General features: G+C 42.6%; 1 protein-coding gene across 1 annotated transcript; it reads left to right on the top strand.

The window, feature by feature from the left end:
* The first annotated feature begins 5,668 nt into the window (after nucleotides 1–5,668).
* On the top strand, nucleotides 5,669–16,702 carry LOC127568942 (cytochrome c oxidase subunit 7A2, mitochondrial-like). The gene is made up of 4 exons (XM_052013213.1): nucleotides 5,669–5,812; nucleotides 9,621–9,710; nucleotides 15,523–15,607; nucleotides 16,482–16,702. Exons 1-4 carry the CDS (start codon nucleotides 5,783–5,785, stop codon nucleotides 16,535–16,537), a joined length of 261 nt encoding a protein of 86 aa, XP_051869173.1. The 5' UTR covers nucleotides 5,669–5,782; the 3' UTR covers nucleotides 16,538–16,702.
* The last annotated feature ends 206 nt before the right edge of the window (nucleotides 16,703–16,908 follow it).

Below are 16,908 nucleotides of genomic sequence, written 5' to 3'. Positions count from 1 at the left end.
ATTCGTGAGACGTTCAGGTAATGTGGGAGGGTGATGACGGCGAGGCTCTCACCCCGGCTCTTCATGGTGACCGGGAGAGGCGGTGACTGAGGGAGGGTCTTAATGCAAGGGGCTGTGCCGCTGGAAGAGTGAAAGGGACGGATATTGTCAGTGGAAGAGACAGTGAATACAGCTCTTCCCCAATTATAAAGGGGCTTAACCTTCATTTACAATGCAAAAGTTTGTTATGAGGCAGATAGCTTTCCATTATTTCCAATGGGGGAAAAAAATCAGACTGGTTATGAGTGTGAAGAAGGTGGTGGAGAAGGAGAACGAAAAGGATCACTGTTTTGTGATCACTGTTCTGCTTTGAAACAGATCCAGTTGCGTTGACTCCTGATCAGTGGTCAGGTTTTGGAGTGAATCTGGTTAGAGAAATAAAAGACTGAGGATGCTGGAATCCAGATGAATAACACGATGATGCCGGAGGAACTCAGCAGGCCAGGCAGCATCCGTGGAGAAAAGCAGGCGGTCAACGTCTCGGGTCAGGACCCTTCTTCAGGGCTGAAGAAAAGGGGAAGCCCAACATATAGGAGGGAGAAGCAGAGCAGTGATAGGTGGACAAAAGAGGGGAGGAAGGGTGGGCACAAGGTGGTGATAGGTAGATGCGGGTAAGAGATGGTGATAGGCAAGTCCGGGGGAGGAAGGGAGAGCAGATCCACTGGGGGATGGGTCAAAGGTAAGAAGGATAAAATGGGGAAGAAACAAGAGAGAGAGGCTAGGAAAGAAGAGGTTAACTGACTCCTAGTCACCGGTTGGTTTTTGAGTTGATTTGGTTTACTGCCTACTGATCACTGGTTGGTTTTTGATTGGATCTGGTTCACTGACTCCTGATCACCAATTGGTTTTCGAGTGGATCAAGTTCACTGACTCCCAATCACCGGGTGGTTTTGGATTACAGCCGGTTCATTGACCTGTGACCTCTCATCAGTTCTGCTCAACCAACTTGTCAGATTGGGAGTTTGCTGCTCTCCTGCCTGGAATTGTTGTCCAAGCAATAATGTTCCTGAATAGTTGGCTCACTGGCTCTCACCATTATACTTGCAGCTATTTCTCTCAAAATGGTGGGGTATTGCCTGGCGGCATTATGACGCAAGTATATTTGGGTCCAGTCATGTCACACTTTTCGATGTACAAAGAAAAACCTGTGTCGGATGAAGAATCTGATTAAATAACACCCTTTGTTGTAGCAAAGATTTGTTTAGTGGATGTTTGCAAATGGGGTGGAGGGGAGGGGGAGGAGACCTTTTTATAAGGGGCCCAAACCAGCAGTGGGAGATTCCTGATTGCTGTTGGTTAGTGAAAGGGACTCAGGTTGTTCCTGATATGTCCTGTAAATGTGTAATGTTGAAGAGGCATTTTTTGGTTAATTGTTTCTGTTCTAAATAAGAGACAACAACCAAGCAAGACCACAGAAGCAGTAACACAGTATTGACTTGATAATCTGTGCTGTTGGCTGAGGGATAAATGTTTGCCAGTACATTAGCAATAACTTCCCTTGCTCTTTTTCAACAGTGCTCAGCAAACAGAGTTTTAAATCTCATCTAAATGACAGCATCTCTATGATGAAGTGCTTTGGGAGGTTGGTTACGACTAGAATTAACTCCTGCCTGAGCAAGGACCTGGACTCGCTGCAATTCACCTACCGCCTCATCAGGTCTTCAGCAGGTGCAATCTTACTGGCTCTCCACTCTGTTTTGGAGCACCTAGACAACCGCAAGACATATGTCAGGCTACTGTTTATCAATTACAGCTTGGTGTTCAACACCATCATTCCCTCGGTTCTAATAACCAAGCTTCAAAACCTGGGCCTCTGTACCTCCATTTGCAACTAGATCCTTGACTGTCTTATAGGGAGACCACGGTCAGTGCAGATCGGCAATAACATCTCCTCCTTGCTGACTATCAACGTGGGCGCACCTCAAGGATGTATGCTTAACCCACTGCTCTACTCTCTCTACACTCGTGACTGTGTGGCTCAAACATCTATAAATTCACTGATGACACCACTTGTTGGTAGAATCTGAGATGGGGAAGAGGAGGCTTACAGGAGTGAGATAGATCAGCTGGTTGAGTGGTGTCGCAACCACAACCTCAATGTCAGCAAGACCAAGGAACTGATTGTTGACTTCAGGAAGGGAAAGTCAGGAGAACACACATCAGGGTCAGCGGTGGAAAGAGAGAGCAGCTTCAAGTTTCTGGGCGTCAGCATCTCAGAGGATCTATTTTGGGCCCAACACATTGATGCAATCACGAAGAAGGCACACCAGCAGCTCTACTTTATTAGGAGTTTGAGGAGATTTGGTTTGTCACCAAAGACTCTTACAAATTTCTATAGACGTACAGTAGAGAGCATTCTGACTGGTTGCATCACAGCCTGGTATGGAGGCTCCAATGCACAGGATTGCAAGAGGCTTCAGAGGGTTGTAGACTCAGTCAGCTTCATCACAGGCACAACCCTTCCCAACATCAAGGACATCTTAAGAGTGCCCTTAACGATGGTGCCTCAAGAAGGCGGCATCCATCATTAAGGACACTCACCATCTGGGACATTTCCTCTTCTTGTTACTACCATCAGGGAGGAGGTACAGGAGCCTGAAGATCCAAACTCAATGATTCAAGAACAGCTTCTTCCCCTCCGTCATCAGATTTCTGAACAGTCCATGAACACTACCTCATTATTCCTTTTTTTTTGCAGTATTTATTTATTTCTGTAATTTATATGTCTTTGCACTCTGCTGCTGCAAAACACAAATTTTCTATCATATGTCATTGGTAATAAATCTGTTTCTGATTGAGGTGCGAGGGGATCTTGATTATGTTGGCAGCTTTCCCAAGGCAAGGGGAAGTGTAGACAGAGTCAATGGAGGGGAAGCTGATTTGGGTGACAGACTGGGCTGTGTTTGCAAGTCTGCAATATCTAATTGTCTTGGGCAGAGCAGTTGCCATACCAAGCTGTGATGCATCCAGATAGGATGCTTTCTATGGTGCATCTGTAAAAATTGGGGAGGGTCATTGGGGACATGCTGAATTTCCTTAGCCTTCTGAGGAAGTAGAGATGCTGGTGTGCTTTCTTGGCCATAGCATCAACATGGCTGGACCAGGACAAATTGTTGGTGATATTTACATTAAGGAACTTGAAGGTCTCAACTATCTCCACCTCAGCACCAGTGATACATACAGGTGCATGTACTTTGCCCCACTTCCTGAAGTCAATGACCAGCTCTTTAGTTTTGCTGACATTGAGGGAGAGGATTGAAGATTGGTTCTCATGTAGAACAGAGGATCAGAAGGAGCAGGTGCTTTCAGGCTGGAAGGATGTAACTAAAGGAGTTGCCCAAGGATCAATTCTTGGCCCTCCGTTATTTAAGATTTGTATTAATGACCTAGAAGAAGGGGCAGAGTGTAAGGTATCCAACTTTGCCAATGACATGAAAGTAGGTGAAAGGGCATGTTGTGATGAGGGTATTTGGAATGTGCAACTGAATAATTGAGTGAATGGGCAAAAACTTGGCAAGCAGAGTTTAATGTGAGGCCTTGCACTTTGAAAAGAGGAATCTAAAGGCAGACTGTTATTTAAATGGATATAGATTGCAGAAGTATAAAGGGATTTTGATGCCCTTGTGCACAAGTTGCAAAAGGTTAGCAGGCAGGTGCAGCAAGTGGTTGGATGAGCCAACGCCGTATTGACCTTTATTGTAGGAGGGTTGGGATTTAGAAATGGGGAAATATTGTTATAATTGCATAGGGTACTGGTGAGGCCACACCTGGAGTACTGTGCACAGTTCTAGTTTGCCTTGTGTAAGAAAGAATATACTGGTATTGGAGGTAGCTTAAAAGAGATTCACCAAGCTAATTCTTAGGACGATCCTCTCATCCCATCACAAGCAGCTCAAGAAATGAGATCAATATTCTTTGGAGTTTAGTAGAATGAGGGGTGATCTTACTTGAAATATACAAGATCCTTAGGGGGCAGGGCATGGTAGATGTCATTATGTTTCCATTAGTGGGAGAATCTCAAATGAGTGGATATAGTCAGAAGATCAGGTGCTCCTTTAAAACTGAGGTGCACAGGAACTTCTCACAGAGTAGCAAATTTCTGGAGTACTCTACAGCAGAGCACTGTGGTGGCAGAGTCATTGGGTTTTTTTTAAGAGGAAGTAGATACATTTTTTGAAAGATAAAGGAATTGAGGGCTATAGGGAACTGACACAGAAGAGAACACGAGGCCTGGGCAGATCAGCAGTGAACATATCGAATGGTAGTGCAGGTTTGAGGGGCCAAGTGGCCTATTCCTGCTGTTTTCCTGTGTTCTTAATGAGTCAATTCTGATAAAAGATCATCAATCTGAAATATTAACTCTCTCTCCCTCTCTCCACAGATACTGCCTGACCTGCTGCATATTTGCAATATTTTCTGTTTTATTTCACATTTCATGCATCTGTGTTACTTTCTTTTTGTATTATTATCTAATCTGCTGCTGCTCTCTTCCAGGACTGCCTACTATGAAGATGTCTGCTCTGCTTTTTGACAGTCCTGCTAAAATGTAATTGATCAGAAACATTTATTTCTCTTTTTGTATTTGCTGACTGACCTGCTGGATATTTCTGCCATTTTCTGATTTATTTTTTAATCATAAGGATAAGTTGTAGTTACATAGTGAGTTTAACGTAGTGAGACATTCCAATGCTTTTCAGAAAAATGTTGCCAAGTAATATTTGACAATGGCAAGTAATCAGTAAAGCAGGCATCCAATAGGTGTTTGGTTTCTCCAGTGTAGAGCAGGCCACAATAGGATCGCTCTTGGAGACAGATGTTCTGTAAACTAGGTGCCCAATCTATGTTTGGCTTCTCCCAGTGTAGATGGGGGCCACATGGTGAGCATTGAGTGCAGTCCACAGACTCTTGAATGGACCTTTCATCTGCTAATAGATGAACTCTTGATCTCCCAATCTACCTCATCGTGGCCCTTGCACTTTGTCTGCTGCACTCCACTTTCTCTGTAACTGCAACATTATATTCCGGTCCAGATGAAGGGTCTCAACCCCATACATTGACCATCTTTTACATTGTATCCTTTCTTGTATAATTTGTGTTGTCAATTTATGTTTTGCTTGTGAATTTTGTATTTGTGAGGTTATGTGCCTGTGATGCTGCTGCAAATTTTTCATTGAACATGTGCATACATGTGACAATAAACTTGACTTTGTCCATCTTCCTCCATAACTGCTGCCTGACCCGCTGAATTCCTCCAGCATCTCGTATGTTGCACTATATTCTGCATTCTGTTTTCTTTTTACTTCCTCGATGTAATTATGTATGGCATGGCCTGGATGGATGGCACGCAAAACAAAAGGTTTTGGCTGTATCTCAGTGCATGTGACAAAAATAAACCAGAAGCTGGTGTTTCACCTGGAAGGACTGTTTGGGGCTTTGGATGGAGGGGAAGGGGAAGAAGAATGGGCCTTGGTCATTGGAGCATCTGCAAGAGGGGTGAAGCCTGAGCGTTGGCTCGCAACCAGCAAGAGCAAGGTTAATGCCATTCTGCCCCTGCAGAACTCCGCCTGCTTCTGCAACTCCACCAATCGGGACTGCGGGCGGGATCACGTCATGCTCCGTCCCCTCGCCTGGAGACAGATCACGTGATCACCCGCCGCACTGGGCGCCTGTCCCACGTGACCCACCCTGCCTCCGCTCGGTGCATTGTGGGCTTTGGTGTGTCCTTGCGGGAAGCCGAGGCGACATGAGCGGCCTGGGGATGCGCGGCCTGCGGGTGAGGAGGGGGAGCCCGGGGGCAGGAGGAGGAGGAGGGGGGATGGCGGGGAAACCTGGAGGAGCAGCAGCAGCAGGGAAGGAAGACCAGGGCCCGGCAAGGAGCCGGGGGGAAAGAGCAGCGGGAAGACCTTGACGAGGAGGAGCGGAGTGTGGATCGTGGGCCGCTGGTGTGGGTGGGGGGAGGGTGGGTTGGGGATGGTTTGGGGGGAGGCTGGGTGGTGGGGGTGGCTTGCGGACTACAGATGCTGTATGTGTTTCACGTGATGCCTGTATCTGGAGACAAGTTGAGGGCTCCCCACCCCCACGAGACTGTACCAGGTGAAAAGGATGTCCAGCCAGCCTTTTGATTAGTTGATGATCTCGCACGTACGTCTTGCCCTTTGGCAGGGCTGTCTCAATAATCTCGCTTTTTTTTGTAAATTTTCTCCCTGTTTTCCTTTAGACAACACCTTCCCGGAAGTTATTGAATTAGCTTTTATGGCATTGTATTGTGGATCGATTCATAATTTACTTGCTGATCTTGCCACTTTTATTTTGCTAGTGACCAAACCTGAATTCTAGCTGCAAACCCTCCTGCCACAGGAAATAGTTTCTTTTCTTCATTCTGTCACAGCACTTGAATATCCTTATCAGATTTCCTCTTCTATGGGAAACAATTATCAATTATCTAGCCTTCTTGAGAAACAAGTGCAGCCCTGGTATGATTTTAATAAATCTCTCAACACCTGGTCCGGGACCTATGATATGATGCCAATAATTGGGCATAGTAGTCTGGATTTTCTGGTTAATAGTAAATTGATGGCGCTTATGATTGCCCTTGACAGAAGCTGACTACAAACTATCATTCCTGTCTGTGGGTTGGCACTCTCTGGACTCCCCTATAACAATTATGTTCCTAAACTGTTTCAGCAGCAGTCTGATTAAAATGTTCTGGCACAATTAAATAGGAAGTATAATGTTTGAATGCATTTTGTTTGCAATAGACTGGGATGTGCACATGTAGATTTAAGGTAGAAGCTAAAATATTTTTGAAAAAATTATATGTAATATGTATAAGAATTTTGAAGTGTATTTTCTGGTCAAGTTAGATCCCATAGAAACAAATCTTATTTTACAGTGTTGGAGAGGCTCGATATGGTGTTTAAAATATCTTTTGAGTCTTGTTGAACAACGTGTAGTGTTTTCAGTGGCTAGAATTGTACACTGGAAGAGCAAGGTATCACTGATATCAGCTTCTGGATTTCTGTGTTTCCATTGTGATGTGCAGGCTCAAGTTTGTCATCAGCATTCAGGCTAATTGTGAACATTGAGTTCTGCCATCATTACAACTGCAAAATCCAGGCCAGTTCTCCAGCTGGGGCCTAGCCAGTGGTTTATTAATGGTCAGCATTACTTCCTTGTTACCTCATGCTTGTTTAACTTTTTAACTTCTAACGCTATGTTCCATTGGTGCCTTGGGACTTGCACCTCATTTTGTGTGCAGTATTTAGTTTCTGTAAAAAAAAAATTGACCGTACCTCTGAGCATTAAATTTTACCTGGTTTGTCTGCTGAGTTCAGAAGTCTTTCCTCTCAAAGTCAGTTGCTGTACTCCTTGCTATTTTGATATTCATCATCTGGAAATATTAATCTGCAAAGTACTAATATACATTCAATACCTACTTGAGATGGAACTAAAACATTATAATAACGTGGACATGGATTATTGGATCCTTTAATGGACAGGAACTGAAACTGGATACTTGATTACAGATAATCTATAATAAAAAGTTTTGGCTATTATCTAGGTGCTCATTAATATTGATACACTCATACCCATAAAATATTTATGTTGTACATGTGCAATCTGCAAATGTCAGCTTGAATTGCTATTACTTTATTTTCCTCCCTTATTCCCAACCGTACCTGATCAGGAAAAATGAATATTTGGAGGTTGACAGCTGTTAGTAGTAGGTGAGCTCCAGAACCTCATCCCTCTCCTTTCTCCTGGCATACTGTGTGACTCACTATCTCTAGCATTTTTTGTTCTTGTTTCAAATTTTGTTTGCAGCATTTTGACTTTCACTTGGTAGTTTGGTCTTACCCTGTTTTCAGATGTGCTGCGAACAAGTGCTTCCAGGGACTTATCCTCACAACTGAACTGAAGGGTCTCAGCAATCATCAGTGGTTCGGCACTGAATGTTAAAGATATGATGTGGGATCAGTCCCCATTTGCCTTTATCTTTAAGATTAATTTTCTGTATTAAACTCCCAGAGGTGCCACACTAGTGCAGCAGTAGTTGCTGCTGCCACTGTCTTGGAGTTCCAGTAACCCAGGTTCAATCCTCCCTCCAGTACTGACTGTGGAGTGTGCATGGGTTTCTCCCAGGTGCTGTGGTTCCCTCCCTCATCCCAAAGATGTGCTGGTAGTTAGTTTAGTTGGCTGCTGTAAATTACTGTGAGAATACGTGGGTGGTATGAGAATTGGGGTGTAGTTGTTGGGCATGTGAGAAGGGATGGATTATGGAAAAATAATGTGGGAATGAGCTTGCTCAGCATAGACTTGATGGCATGAATGGCCTCCAATGTCATGTGAGGAAAATACAGAATACACAATGCAAATTGTCTAGCCTGAGCAGTACTCCATAAGCCACCCTAAATGCACTTTTACCACTGACTCATCTGCACTATACTATATACCATCTACAAAATACACTAGTTACTCACCAAGGCTGTTCCAAAAGTATCTGAATCCTGCATCCTTTGCCATCACAAAAGGAAAGAGCAGCAGGTGCATGGAAATGCACCATCCTGACTTGAAAATTTATCACCGTTGCTGAGTTTAAATATGAGAACACAAGAAAACACCAGAAGTAAGTACCTCAGTCCCTCAAGCCTGCCTCAGCATTAAAGGTAGAACTGAACTCTCCTGTGCCAGTTCCCCATATCCTCAGTTCCTTGATCTTGCAAAAATTTATTTTCCACCTCCAGTGATCTAGCTTCCACAAGTCTCTGAGGAAGAGAATTCCAGAGATTCATCACCTTTTGTGAAAAGAAATTCCAATGTACCTCAGTTTTAAATTGCTCCTTTTTCTTGTAACTATGACCCCATGTTTGAGACTTCCCCTCTAGTGGAGACATCCCAACATCTACTTGTCATGCTCTCTCAGTCTTTCTGCCAATAAGATCACCTCTCATTTTTCTAAACTCCAAAGAACATAGATCCAACTTCTTTAGCCGCTTGTAATAGGGCATTCCTGTCATCCCAGGAATTAGCCTGGTGAATTTCTTTCGGACTGCCTCCAATGCTAGTATGTCCTTGAATAAGGGGACCAAAACTTTACACAGCACTCCAGCTGTGGCCTCACCAACACCTTGTACGACTGTAACAATGTGTCTCTGTCTCAAAACTCTTACTGCTGGCAATAAAGGCCAAAATGCTATTTACCTTCCCAACTCTACTGCACCCATTAGCTAACTTTTTGTGATTCATGCAAAATAACACGTGGATCGCTCTGTATCCGTTTGCAATCACTCCGCATTTAGATGATTGTCCACCTTTGGATTCCTCTTATTGAAGTCCATGACCTTGCACTTTCCCACATTAAACTCCATTTGACAAGTTTTTGCCCACTCACCCAATGCAGTTGCAGGATCCAAATATTGTCATTGCTGCATGCCCTCTTGTCTACTCCTGTATCATTGATGAATCTTCACACCTTGCACTCCACCCCCTCCTCTGAGTCATTAATGTAGATGGTAAATAATTGAGGGCCAAGAAGTGGGGCACTTCATACTTGAATATTTGCATTTGTTGTTTCCCTTCAGGCCTTCCAGCAGCTTTCACAACGAACCTTCAGCACTGCAACCCGCAGAGGGGTGGAGAATAGGGTCCCTGAGAAGCAGAAAATTTTTCAGGTAAGCAGTATGTGTGTGACAAGGTCGGGCTATTCAGGGAATCTGAGCCCAGCTTATAGGTTTCACAGTTATTGTACTGCTATTAATCTACATCATAAGTTTTTCCAGGTTGTGACACATTGTTGAACACGGTTTGGGAGCTGATCATGAGGATTAATGCACCATTAAGCGATTGAACCAGCAGGTGTTCAACATTTTGATTATTCCAACATGTAGTATTCAAACAATAGAATCTGATTTCTGCTGCTCATACCTACATGTATGAATTGCTAAACAAGAAAAGACAAAGTTCCTTTCGCTTTCACCCATCCTGGTAGTCATATGATACAATGGTGAATGAGCTATTGATTAACTAGTAAAGACTGATAACTCCAGATGGGAGGTAAGGTAAATCCCAGTGGAGGAAAGTATTGGGAACCATGGGTCTAAATCCACCTTTCTTGCATGGATGCTGCACTTTACAATGTCATGCCTTAAATTAGTTGTACTTTAAAATGCTGAATTGTCCATTTCTACCAGCAACCACCATGGAGTTCCAGGCATTACTATGACCTGATCTCCTTTGCTGTACCACGCTACAGCTTGGATTTCAGAACGAGGCCAATGGAAAATACCTACAGATTAGTTTGCCTCAAATTACTGTGGCCCACAATTACATAACAAGCACATATTTTACCAGGATGAGATCTGTGTTAAAAGTTTTTGTCACTTTATAGTCAGATCTGTGAATGGAACTGAGAAGACTACATCCAAGATTTGAAGGGATTTGGTGCTTGTATCAATAATAGCAGTTTTAAAACTTAAATGTTTTGTATTTTATTCATAAACAATACTTGATAAACAATTCCCAACCTGAGGGTGTGACATGGAAAATCATTTTGAGATAATTAAAACATTTATTAGGAGAAAGCATTCCTTGTAGCTTATCCACCACAGGAACTAGATACAAACTGTGTTGATTGGAGAAGGACTGGTTTGTGTCCAACTTCCAAAAGGATTAATGCAAACTAGAAATTGTTATGAAGTAAATTTCAAAAAGTAAATTCATTATTGTACTTGGGTATTGCAGCTTTAATAGTTTCAATGTGTTTAACTTGTATATTTGACCTTAAACTTCTTTACAGCTTATCTGCTCTTCCAAAGTGAATTCTTGATTTTTCTTGCCCTTCCTTTTGTGAAGAAATGAATTGGTTTTTGAGCTTCCAACAGGCATATTGTTGGCTAGAAACACGGTCAGTAGTTAAGGTGTGAACTTGTTTTGTGATTGAGCTTGGCTTTTTGGCTGCATGCCCATAAGTAGTATTGTTGGCTAACTAACCAAAGGCATTGAGGTGCACTTCAGAGGTTGTTGAGTTTCCGGGTAAAAGGGTCAAATATTTTGCATTCTTCCAGCTGGCTAAAATCTCTCCACAATTACTACCAGTGAAGATTCATCACTACACACTGGACTGTGTGTTCTTCAAGTATCTTGCACAGTTGTGTTGATCATTTCAATGGGTTACTAAAGCAGAATTTTGTTTCTGCAATTCGGCTCTTTAATGCTGTATAATCCACTCCTAACCCCTTTTGTGCAGATATCCCACCAATTAACCTTTGCTTTCAAATGTGTGGCTCTATTGGGCTTTTTGTGAGAGCTCACTAATCCTAATCCAGAAAGAGCAATTCCTTAAGGCACTGCAGATCCCAGGGACGTGGTAGAATGGGAAAACTTGACTTGTGATTACTTTAAGAGGTACTCCATGCAATATTTTCCTACATAGGGCAAGGTCTCGTTGGGACCATTTGAGTGTTGAAATGTGTCCTTTACTGTCCTTGACTTCGGATGGACACCGATGAAGCAACTGGTTCCAAACAGAGCCACAGCCCATGTGCTGCCACCTTCTGCAGAAGAACAGTGGTCTTCATTTACATAGTGCCTTTAATATAGGGAAGCAGCAAGGCACTAAGTAATAGTGAGCACTATTAGATATAATTGGATCCATGTATCACTGGGGCGGGTGACTAAAAACTTGGTCACGGCGCTGAAGTTTATTGTCTTCGGCTGGGTATTAACTGGTTGTGGGATGGTACAAGATAATGGTACAGTGGCTCACTGGAACATGAAAATCACTATTTCTAAAGTCTGCTTGAGTTTTTGTTCCATTCCATTGAGAACAGTTGGATGATCTGGACAGTGGCCAGGCACTAAGTTGATATTATTCCTGTTCTTCGCTCTATTTGAACTTCAGCTCAACCGTAGCAAAGGTTTGCATACATCCTGGAATATACTGTCCTCCCTGATCCTACTGTACGGAGGATAAAAACAAAGGGTTTCCTGCAAGGTGCACCACACAATCTAGTTTGAGTAAGGAGTTCACTTAGGAATACAGTGGCAAGCAGAGCTGGGAGCTGTATAAATAGTACTTGGAGGAAGTTATGCAAGTTATTGTGGTCAAGGAGGTGGCTGGATATTTCCCAACAAAGGCATGTTATTTCTTGTTTATGAACAGATAGTTAAGGTCTTGTGTAATGCCTCTACTTGGAGTGAGTTTGCATGAGGGAGTTTTAGGCAGTACTGTGAGATGATCATAAGGAATACAAAATCCTTGATATCCTAATCTAAAAAATTTAAGTATTTATTCCCAAGATGTCAGATTGCTGATACGTCCAGCATTTATTCCAGTGCCAGTTTTCCTATTAACCAACTCGCAGGGTTAACTCTGTCCTCTCATCTTTCCTGATTCTGAGGCTCTCCTAATTAGCAAACAGGTTAAGACAAGGAGCGATAATTTTCTTCCAGGATGAGTCCATCGCAATGGGAAACGGCGCAGGGTGTGTCAGATTGTGTATGGCAAAAATGAATGAAGGGGTGACAAGCATTTTGGGAGGTCAAATGCAAGAGGGAAGTACAGGGAGTTCCTGAGTTTCATAAGGGTTCCATTTCTGAGAATTGTCCAAAGCCAATTTTTTTTTCTTATCAGAAACATCCATTTTCTATAACTGTCCATACCAATATTGCTCTGCATACACTTATTACAATTTCATTTCATCAAATGTTTGCCCTAACACTACCCATAATTAAACTAGTAGAATATACACTATTCCCAGTTGTTAATGAACACCATAAAACATTTTATTACTATTACCTTGAAAAATTCTTAACACAAATCCTCCCATAAATTTTTTTAAAAGTTGGATTTTCGTAAGTCAGGTCTTCCGTAACCCATTGAGCTCTGTGTACAGATCGTGGCTGGACCCGAATGACCTTTGATGTACAGAAGGATCTTGGGGTGCAAGTTCATAGCTCCTCGAAAATGGCAACACAAGTGGATAGGGTGGTAAAGAAGGCATATGGCATGCTTGCCTTCATTGGCTGAGGCATTGAGTATAAAAGTCAGGAAGTTGTGTTGTCGGTGTATAAAACTTTGGTTAGACCGGACACGATGGGCCAAAGGTGCTGTACTATTGTATATTCAAAGCAAATTACATTGCTGGCAGTTCCTGGGATACGAGCAAACTTGGCGTTCCTCCATCTCTAGTGAGGCAGTTTGAAAAGCAACATTAAAGGCCAGGGACAAAGTCCATCATGTGCACTGTGACCCCTGATAGTGAGAAGAAGGAGTTCCTCCAGGGAAGAAGTTTGGAGAGTAGTGATTTACTGAATGCTCCATGGTTTTCTAGTTTCTCCATTGTAGTTCACAAGCCTATTCTGCATTAAAAACAGAAAATGCTGGAGACACTCATCTGGTCAGGCGGCATCCATGGAAAAGAAAAACAAAGTTAACGTTTTGTATCTGGAACTTTCATCCTATTTCACACTTTCTGGTTGGTCACAGGGATATTACCCTCCAAGGAAACAATGACATGACTGATCATAATTTGAAGTGGGCAAGGAGATAGTTTGGGGGGAAAATGTGTACACTGTGTGGTTTAAAACTCTTGTTATTGTCGAGGGAGTGTCCAGAAATGTTTTTATGAGAATCAATTTCTGCTAAAAGGCGTACTAAGGGGTTTGTGATTGAGCAGTTGAGTGGGATTAGGCCAGGGGATTAAAGCAAAGTATAAAAGCAGACAGTTTACAAACAAGACACTGCACAGCTTCTGATCCATCCAAATGCAAAATAAATATTATTCCCTTTTAAATGAAACCAAGTGCATTACTGGGGAGAGGACAGGAAGATGAAATTAGACTGGTATAGGGAGTGTGGAGGTGGCTCACCACTGCCACAAGTGCCATAAAAACTGACCTTCCCTGTGATGTCTATCTCCTGAAAAATTAAAGTTGGATTAATCTAGATGGATTGAGGAGGATGAGTGGCCTATTTGTGAGCTAATCATATTTGGGTCGACTTTTAAGAAAAGATGATTGAGGCCAGATAATGGAGAAGAGCAGGAAGCTCACCAGATGCTGCTTAGTGGATTATTCAAATCCAAAATGCAATTGGTTTTATTTAAAAGGGAATAATATTTATTCTGCATTTGGATGTATCAGAAGCTGTGCAGTATCTTGTTTTTAAATTCTGGCTGCTTTTACACTTTGCTTTAAGAACAAGTTAAAAGTTCTCTTTTTCTGATTAAATTGTCTGTTATAATGACAGACTTTCAGAGTATAGTGCAATGGGGTATGTTTGGTTTGCAGAGGTTAGTCTAACTTTCTGCCACCTTAGTTATGGCAGCAACTGCAGGCAAAGCTGAGCTGATGGTTTGAAGCAGTCCATGTTCAGTATTGTCCTGAATAAATGTAAAACAATAGGCAGTGTGTACACCTCTGGAGCAGGAAGCCTCTTGGTCAGACTATAGCTGATCTGTGACTACTCTTCCATTTTTGTATCTTTATTAATCTTACCTATCCAAAATCCGATCTGCCTCACTCTCCAACTCTCCTCCAGCATCAATGTCCCCTTGGGAATTTTCCATTGGGAAAATCTTTGCAAATTTCCCCATCCCTCTCTCTCTGTTCCGGACTCCTTGGGATGAGAGCCAACATTCCATTAACCTTTTGGATTGTGCTTTAATCTAATAGTTTTGGGTTTTTTGTACTGACATCAAAACCCATTGGCTCTTCCACAGCTTCTGGTGCCAACCTCTCTCCCCCACTGTCCCCTTTACAATGTTGCATGCCTTCATTTCTGCACTTGAGCATTTTCAGAGCCCTTGTTGACTGTTTGAGCAAAGGCTGGCCTTGTGTAGCATGTTGATTTTCCTCAGAGTGGTTAGGGATTCTATGTTCCATCTGGTGACTGGATCCAGTAGCTTTCCCTGAACAAATCCTGGATGTCTATCTCTGCAGGATACTACTAATTGAAGGGGGGAATAGAGCTCAAGTTTGTGGTTGGTCTTATGCAACACATCTCAACAACACTTAGTCATGAGGAATATGTATATCTGAGAATGATAATGAGAATATTGTCTCTGTTGTTGATTTAAGAGATTCCTGTGTCCTTTGAGTTTATGACACGGGAGCAAGTGTAATTTGGCAGTCACAGTCCTCCTAAAGTTAAATTTTAACATTAAGTTCACATGCATTGCCTACTTCACCACCCACTTCATGTAAGCTGTCCTGCTGTGCCCCTTCCACTTCTCAGGTTGGACTCCAACCTTGCCTTACTGTACTCAGCAGGTGGGTGATCTATTCTGAAGGTCTCTAGCTTCTTGTTGGCCTTCCAGTGAGTTTAGTTGCCCTGCACCGTGCATTTACTGCCAATAAGTAGGGAATTTCAGTCGTTATCTTAATTCCATTAAAACCAGCAAATAGTAGCACCAGGTTTGGATGGTTGGGTCTTTCTTCATGCAACTTGCACAGGAGCTTTGATTCCTATTTTTATTGTTACAGGCAGACAATGGGATACCAGTTTACTTGAAAGGAGGGGTTGGAGATGCTGTGCTCTACAGGCTAACCATGGCACTCACTGTTGGGGGTAAGGCTTATACACTTATTTATCTCTGGATTCTCAACAGGTAAAGTCATGGGTCTCTCTTTAGTCATGCATCAACCCATAGGCTATAAGGGCAGTCATGAGAACAAGAATGGGAAGTTTGGCTGAACCAGACATTCACACCCTTGTCCAGCATTCAGTGGCTAGGCAGTTTTCTATGTCTGGGTTCAAGGATGAACAGCCAACTTGCCACTGTTCTGGAGAGAGATCACGGGCCCTCCATGACCCAGTAATAGCTAGTAGCTTGGGGATGACATTACATATGTTTGGGGTGGTGGGGAAGAGATGATGAAATGTTTCTAACTGTTGACTGTCTGGTAAAAGCCAGCTGTAAAATTTGCCTTGAGGGAAAGCAAGCAAATGATTCTGCTTGATATGGCCTAGTATCATTTATGATTTCCTACCCTGGGATGTGTAGTCTTCAGGCTCATGTGTCAATTAAGGAAAGGCAGTAGGGTAGTTACTTCTGAAACTGGTGTGTCAAGACATGGAAGTGGGAGATGAGGTAAAGCAGTACATTGGAGCACCATATCTGTTGGGTTGGGTTTGCTTTATCCCTGGATCCTCTTCCCCACTGATGGTGCATTGTCACTGAGTGGGGATTGATGCTTCATAGGAGGAAGGATGGTCATACTATTCTCTGGACTACTCATCTAGAAACTAGGACCCACTTCCAGGAGCAGGACAAGTTGTGACATGGGAGCAATGATCTGGTGGGTACAAGAGAAAGTGGTTGGGGGATTCTTATCTTAAAATCTTGGTGGAAGATTTATATGGTAAATTGACCAGGAATGGTTATCGTATGTCTAATAGTAAATGCTGAAATGTGACTAATTTTTTTATCCATCTATTTCAGGTACAGTTTATGTTCTCTACCAACTGTTCGATGCTGCCCTGCCTCGTAAGAAGTAACATTTGTTCACAACCATGTCTGTAACTCCATTTTATTACACAACCCTGTCTAACTAAATTGTAACTCTTCAGGGATCTGATCTTGTGAATGGCTGTTCATGGCTTATGGGAACAGTAACTTATTTAACAAGGATTATGTAATGAGAAATAAAGTGATTAATCACACACTTGTTGTTTGTCACAATTTCATTTGAACTTCTAAATCTCTCTAAAGCACCCAAGTTACAATGGCATGGATTCAATTTGCTTTCAGGTCTTGAAGCTAGTGCATTAGTGGTTGTAAATCCTGCTGATTGCATTGCAGTTGAAACAGTTCCTATTTATTCAGTTGTGGGATCTGCTGGCATTTAGGGCCTATCCCTAGTTGCCCT

Source organism: Pristis pectinata, chromosome 3, assembly GCF_009764475.1.
Source record: "Pristis pectinata isolate sPriPec2 chromosome 3, sPriPec2.1.pri, whole genome shotgun sequence".
Classification (NCBI taxonomy): domain Eukaryota; kingdom Metazoa; phylum Chordata; class Chondrichthyes; order Rhinopristiformes; family Pristidae; genus Pristis; species Pristis pectinata.
The sequence above is the reverse complement of the archived record's forward strand: the minus strand, read 5'-3'. Positions and strand labels throughout refer to the sequence as shown.